The sequence below is a fragment of the Prionailurus bengalensis genome, chromosome D1 (assembly GCF_016509475.1).
Source record: "Prionailurus bengalensis isolate Pbe53 chromosome D1, Fcat_Pben_1.1_paternal_pri, whole genome shotgun sequence".
In the NCBI taxonomy this organism is placed as follows: Eukaryota; Metazoa; Chordata; class Mammalia; order Carnivora; family Felidae; genus Prionailurus; species Prionailurus bengalensis.
In genome coordinates, this window is record NC_057346.1 from 87,101,529 (window position 1) to 87,123,412 (window position 21,884).

Consider the following 21,884-nt stretch of genomic DNA (forward strand, 5'->3'; position numbering starts at 1 on the left):
CCTTTAATTCAATCTAGATGCAGCGCACACAGCACTGGGATATAAAACTGAGTTGTCAATGTCAGTCAAGGGTCCCGGTGGAGGATTCCGGTGGTATTTGTTGAAGGAGAGACTGGGATGACTCTTCCCATACTTCCATCAGATTTCCGTATTTCTGCAATCCTCGGCTTTATTCTCACCCCTGGAAGGTTTGGGCTGAGGGCACATGCTGTTCTGTCACCATGATGCTTCTGGAAACATCAGTCAGAACATCTCAGAGCTACCTGACCCACACGTCATGTGGGGACCTGGGTCACACACAACTTTTTCCTAGAGTACTGACTATGCTGGTGAAGTATAACCACAGTTACTCATGTTACAGCCACGGAGTCACAAGTGAAAGCCACACACGCAAACCCTTGGTCACTGCGTGTGGTTCTGACCTCCCCAAAGCGGCTCTGCTGAGGTGGCCTTCCATTGACTTCCCCGCATTCTCCAGAATGTTTACCTTTTTACTTTTCTTTCCTCACTCTCCTTGGAGACCCCTCTCCTCCAAACTGTTCACAGCCCCCTGTTTCCCTAAGCAATGCAACGTGGTAGTTAAAAACAGGGGCTCTGGAGTCAAGCAAAACTTGCTTTATAAGTAGTTATGTGATTGTGGACAAGCCACTTGTCTCTGGCCTTCAGTCTCCTCATCCATAAAGTGGAGATAATAATACCTACCTCATAGAGGTGCACTAAGGATTAAATGGAAAAAGAAAGTTTAAGTATAGAACCTTAAATGCCTACTGCTAAGTGGCAGAAGTGAGTCTGAACTGTGTGATTCCAACTATGTGACATTTGGGGGAAAGGTGAAACTATAGACACAATGAAAAGATCAGTGGCTGTCCGGGGGAGGGGAAGACGGGGGGACGGATGAGTAGGTAGAACATAGACATTTTTATTTTTAGGCAGTGAAACTATTCTGTGCAATAATGTAACGGTAGACCCGTGACATGACACATTTAACAAAACCCATGGAACCACACAGCACAAAAAGTCAACCCTAGTGTAAACTATGGACTTTCATTAACAATCACACACCAATACTGGCTCATCAATTGTAACAAGTGTACCACACCAATGCAAGATATTAACAATAGGGAAGACTGTGGGGGAGGGTGGGGATGAGGGAGAATATGGGAACTCTGTACTTTCTGCACAATTTTTCCTTAAACCTAAAACTGCTCCAAAAATTACGTCTATTAAGACAAAAAGCCCATTACAAAAGTCAGCACAGTGCCTGGCACATAGAAAGGGGGCAGCACCCACAGAGTGGGCGCCATTACCATCATTATGGTTAGTAGAACACTCGGCAAGGCAGAGCCTACCTTTGGGCACTTTACAATGCAGACCAATTCGAGGGTCTGACTTGGGAAGTCAGGAGTCCAGGTCATTAGTTACAAGAGCTGCAAGCCCACCTGGAGGAGTGAATTAAGCAGTGAAGGGGGAAGGGACAGGATTCTGTCAGAAGCATCTTGGTCTGAGTCAGGGAGATGACCGCGTTCACAATGACCTGTGGACAGGAGGCTGCCCTTTCTGCCCAGCGGAAGAGGAGAGGTCTTTATTGTCAGAGGAGCCTATAATTAAGAACAGACTTACCAGGGCCAAATGGCCATCAGCAAGCAAGTGAAAGGCCGTTGAGAAGGAAAAGAGGCATTGACGTCCCCTTCCAGCCAGCCCCCTTCCCCTCGACCCAAGTTCTCACCTGAATGCCCCTAAAGACGCCATGAGTGTGTATTCTGTACTGGGCACCGCAGAGGATGGGCGTGGTGTGGTTATCACTCTCATACCCTGTGCCGTGGCTGCAAACACAAAGAGGGAAGAACAAGGCTCAGGTCGGTCCACAGGCACCCTTTAGAAACGCGCGTCTGCAGCAGAAGAATGTTTTTAAAAAGCTCACAGGACAACAGCCATTGGTTTTTGCGTCTTCGCTGCTCTGGAAGCAGGGCTTTGTGAAGGGCAGGGGGCTCTTCAACCCTTGCATCACCACCACGCGGCCCTCCCTTGTGCTCAGGGAGGCCATCTGTGTCTATGCCTCTCAGACAAGCTGGGAAAAGTCACAATGGCTTTCATCCCCAGCAAGTTGTTTACCATCTAGCCAGCAGAACAGACAGCCGCGAATGTCTCCGGAATGAGCAGATACCTCAAGTTTCACATTAAGTTCAATGGATTTTTGTTGGCACCTCGTGACTCAGTTTTTACCAGATAGCCCCGAGAAAGTGATGACACAGAAGAAATGTCACATTCTCAGAAGTGGGGATTACACATCAGTGACCCTTCTCCCCTTAAGTTTTCCAGATCAACTTAACTCTTTGCAGCCAACCCGTGCCGTAAGCGGACACTGGATAATCTTCCCTAGCATTAGATTGCCTAGTCCTCTAGTTGGTGCTCAGGCTAATCCTGGCCTTCCCGCAAGGGCTGAGGGATGTGGAACATTGAAATGAACAACTTGAGAGAAGTGAATACTCTGAAAGTATTCTCTCCTTTAGGTCAAAGCTGGTATCTGTTCTGCAGTTACTGTACTTCCAAATGAGGCAGAGTAAAGATTCTTATCTACATGCAGGACATTATAATCACATCTAGAATCACCACAAGGAGCTTCTATGAAATATCTCTGTGAAATGGTGCAGCTGCTTTGGAAAACATCTGGCAGTTACTCAAAAGATTAGACATAAAGTTACAATCTGACCCAGAAATTCCACTTCTAGGTATATTCCCAGGAGACATGAAAACACGTATCTACACATAAACATGTACACATTGTGTACTAGCAGTATGATTCATAATAGCCAAAAGATGGAATCAACCCAAATGTCTCTCAGCTGATGAATGGATGAACGTAGTATATTCCTAAACTGGAATATTATTTGGCAATAAAAAGGTGGGAAGTACTGATACGTGATAATGTGGACAAGCCCTGAAAACATGCTAAGTAAAAGGAGCCAGCCACAAAGGGCACACCTATTGTGTGCATCCATTAAAATTTTTTTTAATGTTTTTGATTTATTTTTGAGACAGAGAGAGACAGAGCAGGGGAGGGGCAGAGAGAGAGGGAGACACAGAATCCGAAGCAGGCTCCAGGCTCTGAGCTGTCAGCACAGAGCCCGACACAGGGCTCAAACCCACAAACCAAGAGATCATGACCTGGGCCAAAGTTGGACGCTCAACCGACTGAGCCACCCAGGCGCCCCAGTGTGTGCATCCATTTAAACAAAATGTCCAGAATAGGCAAATTTATAGAGACAGAAAGTGGTTTGGTGATTGGCTGCCTAGGACTGGGGAAGCTGAGGGAAATGGGAGAGTGATTGCTGAAAATGTCCTAGAACTGTGGGAGCGGTTGTACAACTCTGTGAATATACTAAAAACCACTGATGTCTCTACTCCAAACTAGTGGACTGTATGGTATGTGGAATTTATAAAGCTGCTTTACAAAATTAGCTTGGGGAATAATGAGATCCATGCACAGTCTTTTTCCCCCTAAGCCGCCAGGTGTAATTAACTCGCTGTCAGGGCTGAGAGCCTCCACCCTCTGCCTGTGTTACTCTAGAGATGCCAGGGGTCCCAGTGTGGGAGGCAGGCAGCTTGGCTGATCAGCCCACTCCACCTGAGGGTGTGGGGAAAACCTGGGGCTGGCTCAACTCCCACTTCCACGGGGGAGAGAACTCCTGGAGAGAAAGGGTGTTTGCCAGGATGACTGATATGGTCCGCACATCCCACAGCCACAGCAGCTGTGGAAGTTCATGTTTCATTCTGGCTCCAAGCTTTTTAGAAAGAATTGCCTGTCTCCCTTGCATAGACAGTGAGAGCAGTTTCAGGAACTGGGTGGCAGTTTACAGTTATACTATAAAGGCAGTGGGGATGTAAGAACTGATGACAGTGGTGATGTGGTAGCAGAAAGAGGACAGGACAAGAATGATGTGGCCAGAACATTTTGCCTTGAAGGCCGTGAAGACATGCTGCCTCTGTGTGGCTTCATCCTCTGTATGGAGCCAAAATGTGACTTACACATTTTCTGGGGCTGAGGGCTCTCTAGGGACACAATAGAAATCTGAATTATTTTTAAGTTCTGCTATCAAAGAGGAAGAATTAGGAATCTGTTGTCTTAGCAGCTGATCTCTGGATGTTACTTGGGTTCCTGGAGGGTGTGAGAAATAGATTTTCCTCAAAATACTTGTTCCAGGAAATGAAGTGCTATACTACTCAAAGGTAACCTCATAGCCAGATATAAGCCAACACACCGAAGAAGCAACCAGAGAGGTGCCTGGGTGGCTCAGTCGGTAAAGTACCCAACTGTTATTTTCAGTTCAGGTCATGATCTCACGTTTGTGGATTCGAGCCCCGCCCCACATTGGGCTCCAGGCTGACAGCACAGAGCCCCTCTTGGGATTCCCTATCTCTGCCCCTCCCCCACTTGCACACTCCCTCTCTCTCTCTCTCTCTCAAAAATAAATAAATAAACTTAAGGGGGAAAAAAAAAAAAAGAAGCACCCAGAAACAAGACTCTACCTGCCAAATAAACCCCTAGGTTCTTCTATCAAGTCCATGAATAAAAACTACAGCTGGGTCTGCCTACTGGCTTTGGTGTTTCCAAAAGACAAACAACACATCAATGTAATTCCACACTGTGGAAACCCTACAAAGCTCTTCCCAGTGTGGTCTGCCCAGAACACTAAGTATAACGCACAGGTATTTACTATGGTGACAACTCTCTCTAGGTAAGTAAAGGAAATCAGGTCAGTGGTCTTGGGACTGTATACTAACAGAGGGAGAAAAGGTATCTACTCCAACCCTCATTTCAAAGCCCTTCTAGCTCATCAACAGTTGCACAACACGACTGGTGGCGAATTTTTAAAGAATCCCATTCCATTTGGGGAGTGCTTTAATTGTGAAGAAAGGCCTTTCTGAGCCAAGCAGAAATCTGCCGCCGCCTTTCTGAGCCAAGCAGAAATCTGCCGCCTCCTTTCTGTCTTCTGGAGAACCACAGAGTCTTAGTGTTTTACAGCCAACCCTGTGTGTCTCCTCTGCTCCATGGTAAACTTGGCCTTGAAAGCAGACCAGCTTGCCCCTCTCTGTATCCTCTCAGCTGGGTGACTGAAGTTAAGGCACAGAGTCCATAATGTCCCATGAGATGGACGGAATCTAACTCCTCTTCTACATGACATTCCTTCAAATATTTGAAGACAGCTTTCCAGGGTACAGAGCTGGGGTTCTCTCAATGATCATAACAAACTGGTATCCAATTCCTTTAGTGTCTGTATCATCCACCTCTTGATTCCCTTCCTTTTGTAACGTCTCTCTCAAAGCATGGGCTTAAAATGGATCCCAGTGCCCCCAGAAGAGTGGGGAAGGACCACCATCCATAAACACAAAAAGTTTAAGAATTATGAAAATAACATAAATGCGTAAGGCCAGAGAGTACATGCCTCAGCCAAAGAGATTCCATTGCAAATTTCTGAAAATCAGTATGCTAGTTAAACACAACACAATCAATGCGTTAGGCCCATAGGTTATCCGGACTCAATGAACGCATCTAAGGGGACATCGCTTCTAGCATTCAGGTCACAGTGGTCTTCCCCCCTCAAACAGAATCCTCATCGTCCACAACAGCAAGAACTGCAAGTAAGGCACATGTCTCCCACCTTGAGCTTGAAGACATGATTTTTTTAAATCCAGTTCAAAACTACAGCTATCCTTCAAATTCCATTTTATTTCTTTTAGGAAGTATTTCCAACTGTTGAAATCTTTTTGACTCAATTTGGCTTCCAAAACATTGGCTTTCCATCCCATTTCATATTTCCTCTACCTTTGAAAAATCACCTTTTCTGTGTTTCCACTTAAAAAAAAAGGATTGGGGTTCCTTGGTGGCTCAGTCAGTTAAGCATCTGACTTCGGCTCAGGTCATGATCTCACAGCTTGTGAGTTCAAGCCCCACATCAAGCTCTGAGCTGACAGCTCAGAGCCTGGAGTCTGCTTTGGATTCTTTGTCTCCCTCTCTCTGCCCCTTCCCAGCTCACACTCTGTGTTTCTCTCTCTCTCTCAAAAATAAATAAACATTAAATTATTTTTTAATTAAAAAAAAAGGATCTTCCTTATTGTTGTGGGGAACTATTATATTTACAATATATATACTATACTTGTTCTCTGGTATTCAGGAAATGATAAGATTGTAAAAGGTCTGTCCATGCAGCAACCTGAGGGAAGCCATCACAGAGAATCTAGTCATTTGGATGGGCAAATGTCATCAGTGGGAGTTAATCTGAGGCAGAAATGGAACAGTCACCACCATTAAGACCCAGCTGGTAGCTTAGATGGTCAGGTAACGCCAAGCTTTTCCCTGAGAGAATTAGCCTTAAAAAGTTCCAGTGACTAAGCCGTAAATGAACTAAATAGGAGTGAGGGTAGGGTTCTTAGAGATCTGGAGCCATAAAGTCTTCCAAGAAGAGCAAGGAGCTATCTGCCTAGTGAAGAGATTTCTGGAGCCAAAGATGCACCTTCCAAATAAAGCATTCACAAAGCCCTGGATAGTATGGGGTAAAAATTTATCGGGACTTGGAGACAAGAATGTTATCATTCATGGAGCAACTCCAGAGTGGAGAGTGAATCCCACCAGATCAAGCAATCGAGAGACCCAAATCTCTCATAGGGTAGAAATATATGCAGTGGCTAGACCTCCCCTCCAACCCAGACAGTGAGGAAGAAAGTAAGAACTCTGCTCTACCAGCCGAGGACTGGCAATCATACGAACCCAGTGTTTTCAGATATTTCCATTCTCCAGAAAGTCAGAAACCAAGATCCTCATGTGAGATCGTTTCAGTGTTAAATTCTGGCAAATAATTGAGATTTTACAGAATCACTGTCAGGTCAGACAAAAGATCTCTGGCCTCAGGGCCACCTGAGGTTTGCCACCTCAGCTTTAAAGGTTGTGCAGGAAGTTTAAGCTGCAAAATGGAAAATTCTGTCTTGATTTTGTTCTCTCCTTCCGTATGGCAACAAAGTAGGGGTGGGGATGCACCTGATTCTTGAAAGACTGAGCATTAAAACCTTCCAAACCCTTGAAAGTGTGAAAAGATGCTACACCTATACAGCAAGCTTGACCAGTGCCACGATGGCAAAATCCAGAAGCACTCGTCATCTACAGGTATCAGCGGTTTACCTCTAACCTTCACTGGCCCACTTGCAAGTAGCTTTAAGCACTGGAGCTATAGACAGAAGACTGTAAATTCTAGTGTATCAGTTTCCTACAGCTGCTGTAACAAATTATCACAAATCTGGGGTCTTGAAACACAAATTTACTCCCTTACAATTCTGCAGATCAGAAGTCTAAAATCAGCCTCGGTGTCCTAAAGGCAAGGTGTGGGCGGGGCTATTTTCTTCTAGAGGCTGAGGGGAAAAATCTCTTTCCTGGTCTTTCCTAGTTTCTAGAAATTACCTGCATTCCTTGATGTCTTCCTCACATCACTCTGACCTCTTGCTTCCTTTGTCACATCTCTAACAACTCCTCTGTAGCCAAATCTCCCTTCTGTCTTCTTCTTATAAGGACACTTAATTCCATTTGGAGCCAACCCAGATAATTCAGTATAATCTCCCCCATCTCAAGGTCCTTAACTTTATCCCACCTGCACAGTCACTTGTGCTACAAAAGGTATCATTCACAGGTTCCAGGAATCAGGACTTAGATATCTTTGGGGGTTCATTATTCAACCTACCATACCAAGGGAATCAGACTTACTCAGTTTCTTACAGATGGATACATTTGAAAGAGCTCAGTTAATCTGGATCCTTTATCTCCAGATGAATCTAGATGACTAGTCCTGAAGAAAAACATCACCTCCCCATCAGACCATTAAGGCATCAAATGAGACTAGGTAAATAAAGCACAGTGTTTGGCACATGGTATGCCCTCGGTAAATGTTTGCTATTACTTACCAGTAAGATCTGCATTTTGCAGCAAAAAATATTGAGATTTAAGAAGACATTGAATTATCTGCCCAAAGTCAGACAGATGGCAAGTGGCAGAGATGGGGCCAGAATGCAGGACAGCCCAGCTCTTCTTCCTTCAAAACTAGCTAGACAATTCTGGTGGTATAACCCCATCCTGGGTTCACGTCTATCATCATGACACTGGACTAATTCCCAGCTCTTTTCTCCAGTGGTATGAATGAAATCAGGCATGCTGAAGGCTTAAAAATGTTGTGGGAGTGGGTAAGATAAGAGAAGGGGAGTAGTGAGGAGGAACAAGTTTAAGATAGTCAGTCTTCAGTATACTCCAGCTTCTGCTCTGAGGCACTATTTTTATTATGGTATAAAGAAAGCACAAAGCTAACTACGATAGAAATGGCCTGCTTATATGTAACAGAGCAACCAAAACTGAGCACAATTGTTACAAAGAAAATTCTTTCCACATAACTGGGAAAGTACACTGAGCAGGAACAGTTATCAGTAGAGCATATACCTCGTGACTTTATTCTTGGAGGAGGTGTGGACTGTACATTTTCCTAAACAGCTTTAAAATGCATAAAAATGCATCCTGAGAAATTCTGCTTTTCCTAGACAGCTTTAAAGTATGTAAACATGTGTCCTTAGAAAGTTTACAAAAAGAGAAAAATGTCCCTCATAGAACACAAATTATGAACCCTCTTCATGCTAAAAACCTGTACGTTGAGGTTTGGCCCAGAAAAAACCGTAATGTTAGAAGAGTAGCTTCTTTAGAAATGATTAATTTTGATATTCCACAGGCACAAGAAGATTAATAAAAAGGAATAGAGGTTTTACAGATGAAGAAAACCAGAGCTGCCCTGAAATCCCTTATCAACAGAAGAGGTTTAAAAAAAAAGGGGGGGGGGGAGAAAAGAAAGAAAAGAGACTTTTGAAGGTAATTAACATTTGATATAAATATTCAAAAAGGGGAAACCTCCACCTGTGACTTCTCTCTTCCACCTCTAGTCCTTGGCCAGGTAGGCATCCCCCTATCTTCACCTCTGTCTTTGCACCTCTGCAAAGTTAATCAGGTTGAAGGAAAGCACCTGGGAAAACTTCAAACTCCTGCATATCCAGAAAATTGAATTTACCCATCAATCTCTGGTCTCTGTCCGTCCTTGATACTCAGGCTTATATACAAGATGCTTAAATGTGTGATTCTTTTTGGTGTTGAAAATAAACTTTGCTGCAAGCCTTGAGAACCATCACCCCTGTCCCATGTGCCACTTTTGAGGGAAAAGAGCACTGGAACCATGTTCAAAAAGTGTGCCTCTTTAAAGATTAGACACAAGAGATAAGGCTAAACGCACCAGTTTAAATTACTCTTGCTAAGAAAAAGAAGAAAGAAAAGAACCCAAATCTAATCAGGCCTCTAGATCTAACTACCTATTTATATAGGAAATACAGGGGATGGAGGTCTAAAGTTAAAAAACTGTAAAAGAAAGCAATCTGCTGAATCCAGGTTGTGAGATATTTTACCAGCCAACTGACCTGCTATCTCCAACATATCAATACCATGAGGAGGAAAAAAAAAAAAAAAAAAAAAAGGAGGTGGGGGTGAGAAGGACAGTTACAGCATAAAAGAAACTTAAGGGAGGACAACCAAAGAAATAAAACCAAGCCCAAAGAAACAATAAGCCTCTGCACAAATGCTCAGCATTCACAAGGACACACCATGCACAGAGATAGTTGGGACTTGAACTAGAGGACTCAAACTAGAGGACTCAGAGCTGAAAGAACAGGAACTTCACCTAGGAAGCCTAAGTGGTCACACCAGAATGCTTACGTTTAAAAGCTTCACTGATTGAAAACCTAATTTCCCTGTAGCCAGAGTAATTTCAAAATTCGCTTTCACATCCACTTATAAGATGTGACTTGAGAAGATGAATACATATTGAATTCTCTTTCTGCACATAGTCAGAGGTGGTGGCAATGAAGCACAACCACCTCTAGCTCAACGTGAGTGCTTTTTTATTCTCTGCCTGGATGTGATGTGCTAAGGGCAATATTTAAATCAAATTCTGCGCAAACATCATCAGCAATGCCATCTAGCCAATCTCTTTCTTCAAGTAATTTCACCTTTTATAGTGGGAATCTAACAAATCAATTGGTCAAAGGATTATTCTGTTCCTGCAAACATAATGGGAAAGAGCAAGCAATGCAGATTCTTTTATGAATCCAGCACAGAAAGTAGAACCTAAAAATAAAACAACTAAGTTAAAGTTGACTGAGTTTAAAAAAAAAAAGGGAATGTCCACAATCTGGTGAATCATGGGTATATAATTTCCTCTGAAGTATAATCTACAGAAAACAATCAGCTATTTTTTTTTCTTGAAAAATTTGTCCTCCTCCTCCCTTCAGGTGTTTCATTTCAGATCTCAAGAATAAGATGCAACAATAGCCAAATGATGGAAAGAGCCTAAATGTCCATCAACTGATGAATGGATAAAGAAGTTGTGGTTTATATACACAATGGAATACTACTTGGCAATGAGAAAGAATGAAATATGGCCTTTTGTAGCAACGTGGATGGAACTGGAGAGTGTGATGCTAAGTGAAATAAGTCATACAGAGAAAGACAGATACCATATGTTTTCACTCTTATGTGGATCCTGAGAAACTTGACAGAAGACCATGGGGGAGGAGGAGGGGGAGGGGAAAAAAAGGTTAGAAAGGGAGGGAGCCAAACCATAAGAGACTCTTAAAAACTGAGAACAAACTGAGGGTTGATTGGGGGTGGAAGGGAGGGGAAAGTGGGTGATGGGCACTGAGGAGGGCACCTGTTGGGATGAGCATTGGGCGTTGTATCGAAACCAATTTGACAATAAATGTCATATTAAAAAAAATAAAATATAAGTTGTATGTATCAGATACAAAAAAGAATAAGATGCATTTTTGACTTTTAATGAAAACATAATATAGTTTGTGTCACTATTTTAATGGGTTTTTTTGGGGGGTTTTTTGTTTTGTTTTGTTTTGTTTTGTTTTGAGAGAGAGTGTGAGCATGAACAGGGGAGGGGCAGAGGGGTGGGGTGGGGGGGGGTGCTGACAGCAGAGAGCCTGATGTGGGGCCCGAACTCACAAACTGTGAGATCATGAGCTGAGCTGAAGTCAGATGCTTAACCAACTAAGCCCCATAGATGCCCCTATGTGGTCTCACTTTTAGTTGGAAAGTATACTATAGTAATTCTAACTATTACACCTTTTAATGAGCACTTTTCCCATGAGCATTAGAAAGAAGGCTTCTCCTCTGCACCATCCTTCATTTTATTTTCCATCCAGGTCTCAAACATCCCTATGGTATCCAGCTCCACATGTTATCTGGAAGGGAGAAGGACTCACCCCACTTTTATTAACTTTGTTTTAATTCTCTGTTGAGTATCTCTTGTTCTGCCCACTCCACATCCATCCCGCCTTCCTCTGGAAACAGGGCCCTTTTCCTTTCTAGGAAACCATCCTTCTCTTCTAATCCTCCCCTCTGGCTCCAGGGGTGAGGACATGCTCAGGACCTGGCCAATCAGACCAGTGCATTCTCTAGCCACATGACCCAACCCAGGCCATTCAGAAACTTCCCTGGGTCTTTTGCCGGAAAAGAACCAATAGAGAGCTTTCTCCTTTTGAGGCTGTAATTGCCAAAAACCAGAGCTATTTTTGCCACAATGGAGAGAGCCTGTCTGAGAAGGCAGCCAGCACAGAAACAGTAGAGATAAGAGACAAGGAAACCATGTCCTAATGACACCATCTGAGACCCTGAATCCAGACATGGGAGTTTTAAAATACAATACAGTAAGGGGTGCCTGGGTGGCTCAGTTGGTAAAGTATCTGACTTCGACTCAGGTCATGATCTCCTGGTTCATGGGTTTGAGCCCCATGTCCATGCGGAGCCTGCTTGGGATTCTCTGTCCCTGTCTTTCTGCCCCTCCCCGGCTCTCTCTCCCTCTCTTTCAAAATAGATAAATCAACTTAAAAAAAAATAAAAATACAGGGGTGACTGGGTGGCTCAGTTGGTTAGGCAACCAACTTCGGCTCAGGTCATGATCTCACAGTTCGTGGGTTCAAGCCCTGCATCAGGCTCTGTGCTGACGGCTCAGAGCCTAGAGCCTGCTTCAGATTCTGTGTCTCCCCCTCTCTCTGCCCTTCCCCTGCTCACGCTCTGTGTCTCTCTGTCTCTCAATAATAAATAAACGTTAAAAAATAGATAAATAAAAATACAATATAGTAAGCTGCCAAATTAAAATTTTTCCTTTATTGATGCCAGTTAAAACTGGGATTCTGCCACCTGCTATAGAAAAAGTCTTGGTTTGGGGCACCTGGGTGACTCAGTCGGTTGGGCATCCGACTTTGGCTCAGGTCATGATCTCGTGGTCCGTGAGTTCAAGCCCTGCGTCGGGCTCTGTGCTGACAGCTCAGAGCCTAGAGCCTGCTTCTGATTCTGTGTCTCCCTCTCTCTGACCCTCCCCCTCTCACACTGTCTCACTCTCTCTCAAAAATAAATAAACATTAACAAAAAAAAAAGAAAAAGTCTTGATTCATACATAATCTAGCAGTTATCTAAAAGTAATTGGATTTATTTTTTCAGCAAGTTTCTCAGAACATGGTATCTATAAATGAGTAATGGTCCCTTAAAAGTGTTACCTTTTGGAAGATGCCTACTTGTTCCAAACATGTTATCATTACTAAAACCTAAGTTGTATTCCTCTTTTGAAAGTTTCTTTATAGTTCTGGCTCCTAGGTCTTCACTTCTCATGCAATCCTGTCATCAGCCGCTATTTAACAGGGGACACAGGCTGAGTGGTTAACAGCCTGACAACAACACTTGTATAAATCAGACCTTATGAACCAACAAGCTTTCCTCACCACTTGAAATGGTACACAAACTTCCTTCAACTGACCTTTTCCCTCTTATTTAACACTCAGAGCAGAGCTAAGAGATATTTTACATATTTAAATCCAGTTTCTCACAACTTTTTGGAGAGAACACAGTCCAAAAACGCCACAGTTTTACTGGGCCCTACCACTCGGAAGGGTATTTTAGGTGGGACTTACATTCCTACTTCAACACACACAAACACAGGAACTACATTTTCACAGACCACCTTATTCAGACCATATAATAAATAACCGATCTCTCCTTACGTGTGTCTGGCATCGAGGTGATCGTTCATCAGAACCCCAGTTTCATCTAACTCACTGGGTTTACCATTCTCAATGCTTTAGCTCTACGGCCAGAAATTGCCGCTAGGGTGTCCCAGATCCACACAAGAGACAAACCCAACAGGAAAAGATGGAGCAGGATCTTTTCAGCCTGGATTCCTAAAGGCTCCTACCCAGCTAGCTTACACACCCTTGAATCTGAAAAATTTACTCAACTGTGCTCAATTACTTAAAAAAAATTATCCTCCCTAAAACCCTAGGATTAAGCACAGGGCTCTTAAGACTAGATGTCCCCTGGGGTGCTTGGGTGGCTCAGTTAAGTGTCCAGCTCATGATCTCAAGGTTCATGAGTTACAGCTCACGTCAGGCTCAGCACTGACCCTCTCCCTCTGTCCTTCCCTGACGTGCACACGCCACATGCACTCTTCCCCCCCCCCCCCCACCGTCTCTCTCTCTCTTTCAAAAGCAAATAAATAAACATTAAAGAAAAAATTAGGGGCGCCTGGGTGGCTCAGTTGGTGAAGCATCCAACTTTGGCTCAGGTCATGATCTCACGGTTTGTGAGTCTGAGCCCCACGTCGGGCTCTGTGCTGACAGCTCAGAGTCTGAAGCCTGCTTCAGATTCTCTCTGTTTCCCTCTCTCTCTTCCCCTCCCCCGCTTGTGTTTTGTCTCTCTCTCTCTGTCTCTCAAAAATAAGTAAAACGCTAAAAAAAAATTTTTTTTAAGGATTAGATGTCCTCTGCTTCTCCAGTTGAAATGGAGGCTTGTAGGTGTGAAGGCTGTGTGAATAATCATCTTTTTCACAGGCCCCACTCTCCAAACAAACGTTAGTAACACAACAAAGGATTTCAAGGTGAAGAAACAAAAGAAAATCCTTGTACTATATTCATGAGTGTAATCACATTCATTCTCAAAGAGATTTCGGAGCCAAAGGCATTACTGCTAAAAGTCTTGAAAAGGAAGACATTCGGGGCGCCTGGGTGGCGCAGTCGGTTAAGCGTCCGATTTCAGCCAGGTCACGATCTCGCGGTCCGTGAGTTCGAGCCCCGCGTCGGGCTCTGAGCTGATGGCTCAGAGCCTGGAGCCTGTTTCCGATTCTGTGTCTCCCTCTCTCTCTCTGCCCCTCCCCCGTTCATGCTCTGTCTCTCTCTGTCCCAAAAATAAATAAACGTTGAAAAAAAAAAAAAAAAAAAAAAAATTTTTAAAAAAAAAGAAAAGGAAGACATTCAAAATAGAGACATCTGACACAGAACAAGACTTGAAAAAATGTTGAGGAATACCATCCACGCTCTTGCAGAAAGGGTTAGATCTTTTTCAAAAGTCAATCATCTCCAAAATTACTTTTGTTAAGTAGGCTCCACGCCCAGCACAAAGCCCAACACAGGGCTTGAACTCATGACCCTGAGATCAAGACCCAAGCTGAGATCAAGAGTCAGATGATCAACTGATTGAGTCACCAAAATTTGGGTGCCCCCAAAGTTAATTTTTAAACTATCCATTCAAAATTCTAATTAAGACTTAAAAATAAACTTGTTATTTTAGAATTTTATATTTACAAAAAATTTTCTAAGATAATACAGATAGTTGCCATATATCTCATACCCAGGTTCCTCTCTGATTCACATCTCACATTAATATAAGTGCATTTGTCACTATTAATGAACCAATATTGACAAAGACTTTGAAATTAACAAGGTAAATCTAAAATTCATCTTGAAGAATAAACAAGAAATAATAGCCAGAATTAGTTTGAAAAAAGATCTACAATGCTAGTAAACTTTTCTATCAGATATTTAAGTAGACTATAACAGTATGATAGCTTGACAAAAAGAACCAGAATGATCAAAAGAAGAGAGTAGAGTCTAGAAATGGACCCAAGGAATTTGATAGGATCCAAGGATTGATAAAAGTAATATTTGAAGTTAATGAGGAAAGACTGTATTATTCAAAATAGTTTGGGAATACTGGCTAGTCTTCTAGAAACAAATCAAGGTGGAATCAAGTTGCCAAATAAATGTAAGATGAACTAAATGTTTAAATGTAGAAAGGTAAGGAGCACCTGGGTGGCTTGGTCGGTTGAGCATTCGACTTCGGCTCAGGTCATGATCTCGCAGTTCTTGAGGTCAAGCCCCGCGTCGGGCTCTGTGATGACAGCTCAGAGCCTGGAGCCTGCTTCAGATTCTATGTCTCTCCCTCTCTCTGCCCCTCCCCTGCTCGCAATCTGTCTCTCTCAAAAATAAACAAACATTAACAAAATGTAAATGTAAAAAGGTAAATTAAAAAATAAACCAAAAAGATACTAATAAATAATTAAATTTTTAAAATCTTGAGATGGGAAAAATCTTTTAAAGAATTTTTTTAAGTTTATTTATTTTGAGAGAAAGAGAGAGAGCGCACAGGCATGTGAGTTGGGCGGGGCAGAGAGAGAGAGAAACCCAAGCAAGCTCCATGCTGTCAGCACAGAGCCCAATGCTGGGCTTGATCCCATGAACCATGAGATCAAGATCTGAGCTGAAATCAAGAGTCAGACACTTAACAGACTGAGCCACCCAGGCGCCCTGATGGGAAAAATCTTTTTAGGCATGTAAAAGCCAAAAACCTAAAGCAGTAAAACTGATAATGTTTACCATTAAACAAAAAAAATCTGCAAGGAAAAGATAAAACCATTAAAAGAATTAAAATACAAACCAGAGGAAATACCTGCAGTGCATATGACATATAAAAGGTTAATATTCTTATCAACAAAGAACCCTTGCAAATCAAGGTTACTAGATGAACTATCCCAGCTTTTAGCTAACCAGTCACCACTTTCCCATGGAGCTTCTTCTCCCTCAAGGACACTGTTCCAGCAATTCTATGCTCTCCCACCAATAACTTTTTCCCTCTTCTTGATCATTCTCATTGGTAAACAAGCATGCAGGTACTTCTCTCTAAATATAAATAAGTGAAATAAAGCAAAACAATAAGAAACCACTTTGTCCTGACATTCTATCCTCATTGAGCTATATATAACATCATTTCTTTGCTCCTTTTTGCAGCAAAACTCCACGAAGTGTCTTTGTACAAATGCCTCCAGTTTATCTCCTCCTAGAATCTCCTACACACATCTGTATCAGGCTTTCTCTCTCTCCCTCTAATCTTTCCAGATACAACTACAGTTACTAGTTCAGTAAATGTTTCCAGGAGTTTCTCTTTGCAGATACAAACACACCCTAATATGTTGAAAAGTTAGTTATCATTGGGTGGTGAGAGAAGAGATATCTTTTCTCCTCTATAATGTTTTGGTACTGGCCTGAATTTTTAAATACATAAGTAAGCCTGTGTTACTTTTACAATCAAGGGGGGAAAAGTTGTTTTCATTTTGATAAAGTACCATCTTAGCCTTAAGAACATTGTATCTGTGGCTTTGCTTTTAAAATGAAGAGTTAGAAATAAAGCTAGAATGGGATGCCTGGGTGGCTCAGTCGGTTAAGCATCCGACTTCAGCTCAGGTCATAATCTCATGGCTTGTGAATTTGAGTCCTGTGTTGGGCTCTGTGCTGACAGCTCAGAGCCTGGAGCCTGGTTTGAATTCTGTGTCTCTGTCTTTCTCTGCCCCTTCTCTGCTTGTGCTGTCTGTCTGTCTGTCTCTCTCAAAAATAAATAAACATTGGGGCGCTTGGGTGGCGCAGCCAGTTAAGCACCCAACTTTGGCTCAGATCATGATCTTGGGGTTGGGTTTGTGAGTTTGGGCCCCGCGTCGGGATCTGTACTGACAACTCTGAGGCAAAGGCCTGCTTCGGATTCTGTATCTCCCTCTCGCTCTGCCCCTCCCTGCTTGTGCTGTCTCGCTTTCAAAAGTAAATAAACATTAAAAAAATTTTCAATAAACATTTAAAATTTTTTAAGAAGAAATAAAGCTAGGATAAATGAAAATTTTCACTTTTAATAAGAAAAAAAAACCCTACTGATACATTCAACAGCCCCTCGCTTCACAGAAGCATTTATACGGATGGCCTTTTACTAGCGTAGCTTCTATGTCGATGTTTTCCTAGTTGGAGGTTATGATTTTTTTCTTGGGTAAATGATAGTATACTTCTCCCCCTCCAACACCCACCGCCCCACACACATGCATGTGCTCATGTGTGCTTGCATGCACGCACACGCTCACACACACACACACACACACCCTTATCAACAGGCTGAAATCCGACTTCATCTTCTTGTGCTGTCTATCATACTCTTCATATCCATCTCGGACCCCTTCACCACCACTTTCCTTTTCTATCATTCCTGCTTGACCTCTTTCTTCTCCTGAGCTAAACAAAACTGTCATTCTCTCTCACCTTTACAAGATGAAAATAACTCCTTGCTTAGAAATAAAATAGTTAGAAACATAGTGTGGAGAGGATGCCTATAAAGCTCAAAATATTTTTTTTTATGTTTATTTTATTTTTGAGAGATACAGTGCCAGTGGGAGAGGGGCAGAGAGAGAGGGGGCCAGAGGATCTGAAGCCGGTTCTGTGCTGACAGCAGAGAGCCCAATGTGGGGCTTGAACTCATGAACGGTGAGATCACTACCTGAGCCAAAGTCAGATGCTTAACTAACTGAACCACCCAGGCTCCCCAGCCCCAAATAGTTTTTTAAACGAAGTATTGTTTTTAACAAGTTGAGAATATTTTCAAAAACGCTCTCTTGATGATTGAAACACAGAACTTTGCAATGGCCTACAGAAGCTGAAGCCCAATCATTTGTTATAAAAAAAGAAAAGGATACAAATGTATATGTCTGCATAGAAAAAGGTCTAAAAGTGTATGCAACATAACATTAACAGTAGTTTCATCTGAAATATTGGGGGTGGGGTTAATTTCCTTCCCTGTATGGTTGTATTTTCTAAGTGTTCCATAATTTGTAACATTACTTCAATAATTTAAAAAATTAATACATTATTTGAATATATGGCCAAAGAGAAAAGGGTGGGAAAGGCGAATAACAAAGGAGGCGATGGGGAAGAAAGAAGTAGCACGGAAGTGAGAAGTGAGGGCAAAGAAGCAAGTCCACTCCAGATGCAAGGAACAAAGACACAACTCAAAATCAGTCTCCATCCCCATCCTGCTGACCCAGGAGTCCCATGTTTGTGCCGGCAGTACCACTAGGAGATCCTAGTGGAGTCCAAATCAAAGCAAAGAACCACTTTCCCTGGCGTAAAGGTAACCATTTAAAAGAAGAAATTAACAAAGTTTTGCTGGGGGTGTAGCTGGAGAATTTCACTCAAGGATGCTGATATTCACAGAACTGCTTCTCTCTACCTTCCCTCTACATCCTAAGCTCCAGGAGCCACTTAAAAGCAGGCTATCTACTTTCAAGAAGTAAATCTCTTGGACGAGTACCTTATGTTTATGAGCTGGAATGGGAAGGTGCTGGGCTGTGTATTGGAACTCCCAGCCAGAGAAGACAGTTATCTCTCTTGGCACAGGTTCTCAGGGATGAGACCATGTCTAGCGGGGATTTTCTCCAGATTCGACAGCCTTGGCCCTACCAAAATGCACAGCTTTGTTTTCACCATACATCCATCACTCATCGTGAGTCTTTCATTTTTCCTTTCAACCATCCACAGGTCAGATACTGTGTGTTCCCAACAGTCTGTGAACTTCTTGGACCAGCAAAGGGACATTCATTTTTCTCAGCACTCCTTCAACATTTCTATTGTATTCGATTTCCCACTCCCCCTGCTCAGCTCCCTGGAGAGTGACTTCTTCCTTGTTTTAATAACTTGGACCACAGTCAAGGTTGATGTGTTACTCCATTTTGTAGGATATTTTCTTCAGAAGAGACAAAACAGACTAACGGAGTAGCTGGGGCTTGTGAGCAGCTTTAGGAATTCAGCGTCCATTAGGAACACACAGGAAAGGTTTTTAAAGAAATAAAAAGTAGGCAACACAAAGGCCTCATAAACAGAATTATTCATAAAGGTAGACTAATGCTTTTCCTGGCAATTTTCTCTCCCAGTGACCCGCTTTAAAAAAAGTCTAATTTCATTTGTGAGTGACGAAAAGGGTCAGAGTTAAGAAAGTGGGTTCATAAAGTACCTTCTCTGACTTAAATTGAAATACAATACTCTCCCATTTGAAGTCATAAAAGTAGTTCTGATCTCAATGGGCACACAGATATAAGAAAATGAATAGAGAGAGGAAGAGAGAGGAGTAAATCAGGGTCAGGAGTATCCCTTCCTCCCCATTATATCATCTTTTCATCTCATCTTGCCCATACTCTCCCTAAAATCCCATCCCCAACCATTGTAATAACACGGCTCCCTGACATCTAATGAAAGATGTCTCCAAGGAACTGGTTAGGACACAGGGAAAAGCCCTGTTCTTTTTTTTTTTTTTTTAAGTAAAATTTTCAAGGAAAAAAAGACATGAACAAATATTTAATGGGGGTTATTCTGAAGTCCACATCTTTTTAATAAAAAATTTGATAACACTTCATTTTTATGAGTGATATGGAAATTATCTTTTTTTCTCCAAAACAGGAGTCAAACCTCCAGTTTTTTCTGTTATATATCTATTGTGTCACCATGATTCTTCTTACCATTGATTTCAAACAGCGGCAAGACACTAGCTGTGAGTTTAAATAAAAAATAGTTATTTATCTTTCTTCATGGAATATCTTTATTCAAATGTGTTTTCCATATTAACAGTGGTTTCGTACCGTGACAAAAGTAAGTGAATATGGCATCAGAAAGAAGAATGACACCAACCCAGATTGTGTCTCCCCCGGACAAAAGCCCAATTTTCTACTGGAATAACAGATTCAACTGAATTCAGTTCTTGGCAATTCATGGGCTTGGAGGGTAGAACTAAGGAGTAGCCATTTTTAAGAGCCATAAGAGAGGCAAACTGTGGGTCATGACACATCAGTGGGTTGTAAAATCAATCTACACATCACAAGAAGCATTTTTAAAAATGAAATTGAATACAGTAGAGAACATCAGCATGCACAGCTTGGAGTAAGGGTAAGCACTGTTTTATGAAAATGTATGTGTATGTGTGTGTGCATGTGTGTATACTGGATCTTGGTGTAAAAGGTTTTTTAAGTGTCACTATCTAAAAAGTTTAAGACACTCTGATCAAGGACTCAGACCCTGGACTCAGAGAGAAGTGGATTCCAACATGGCTCTGCCACTTACTTGCTGTGTGAACTTGGATTACCTGGCTTAGTCTCTCCACCCGCCTCATCTGAAAGATGGACATACCATAGAATATTAGGATTGTCATGAGATCAAAAGACCTTTACACAGGGCCCAATAATGTTAACATCCACATAAGGCACAAATCACAAATGGAAACAGGCATTGGTTGACTTACAATATGTTCTAAAGGGATAAATCCAGTGTGAAAGAAGATGTTAGTAAGTTAGACAATTGAAACTTTTTTTGCTCTTCAAAGAGTTGCTCCTCTGTAGGACTGACTACCTATAGGAGATATCTTATCCTTTTCATTCAGCTTTCTGAATAAAAATAGTATTCAAGAAATATATTTTGGTTTCAGAACTCCTTTTCCAAAATGCAAGCACCAGACAAACAAAAACTCTTCTAGTTTTTTTTTTTTCTTAAATGGGGTTGAACAAAACAAACTTCACTTTGTGCTTCATCCTTACCATATAGCTTCTGATTCCCCAGCAAGTGACTAATATCATGTGTTTAAAGACCTTAAAAGGTATCAAAATTATCTCTACTATGGAAAGACCCAGAGTTAAACACATGCCAAGATTCCTTATCTGTCATTTTTGTAATCAACAAACAAGCAAACAAACAAACCCTGTACTCCAGCACAAAGAATTTTAAAAACTGAAACATACTGCTCACTTCACAATCATGTTCTGACTATTCTTGGCATTTAATTCGGGGACAGTTTCTGAATTCTGAGAATGGGAGAGAGAAAAAAAGGAAAGGGTCCAGAAAGAAAGGGGGAGAGCAAGAAGCCAAGGGACATCAGACAAGCTAAAGGACAAAATGCTGAAATTGTCAGCAGCCCCTTGGATGGAAGTGTGGAGATGAAAGTTTCAAGTCAATGGGCTTTTTTACTTTTGGGTCTAGACAGAGAAAGGTGAGATTTGGATAAAATAGAAAAATTGGGGGGGGGCGTGGGGAGAAGGATCTAACAGTAACTCCTGGAAGACTCAAAAACAACTCTGCTGATCATTGAAGGGTGACTCAAAAGCCAGGACTGAGTAAACAAAAGAAAGAAGGATTAAGAAGAGGGAGACCGGTGCCAGGGTTCCAGAAAATAAAATCAAAAGAAAGAGCTACGGGAATGTCCCAGGGTGCAGGTTATAGCGCTGGGAAGTCACAGATGTTGAGAATGAAAAAAGTTTTTGCAAGAATTCTGGCAGACTTGGGGTAAAAATTAAGTTCTCCCTGAGAGATTTAAAAGCAAATAAAGAAAAAGAAAGTTATGTATGCCTGAAAGATCTGACTGATCTAACAGGAATATGTATAATACCCCAAATTTAGTATTTAGTAAAACATTCCAGAGGAAATGAACAGGGTTCCTGCTGCATCATTGTAAAAATTGCTTTCTAGGAGTATGTTGATGAGAATTGTCACCACCTCCATTTTTGCCCTCAATATGTCAATGATAAATAAGAGGGAGAAAGGGAGGAAGAGAGGGAGGGAGGGAAAGAGAGAGAGAGAGAGGGAGAGAGATTCTTCCCATCCCATTACACCAACGCTACCCTGATTACCCACTG

The 21,884-nt window shown here is 42.1% G+C and overlaps 1 protein-coding gene across 6 annotated transcripts in view; it reads right to left on the reverse strand.

Moving 5' to 3' along the window:
• The window catches only part of WT1 (WT1 transcription factor), a 50,052-nt gene that overhangs the window by 9,665 nt on the left and 18,503 nt on the right, over positions 1-21,884 (reverse strand). For all 6 annotated transcript variants that reach the window (XM_043580879.1, XM_043580881.1, XM_043580880.1 and 3 more), the window contains one exon: positions 1,727-1,823. In XM_043580879.1, coding sequence (XP_043436814.1) covers positions 1,727-1,823 — 97 coding nt within the window. The remainder of the gene's footprint in view (positions 1-1,726; positions 1,824-21,884) is intronic.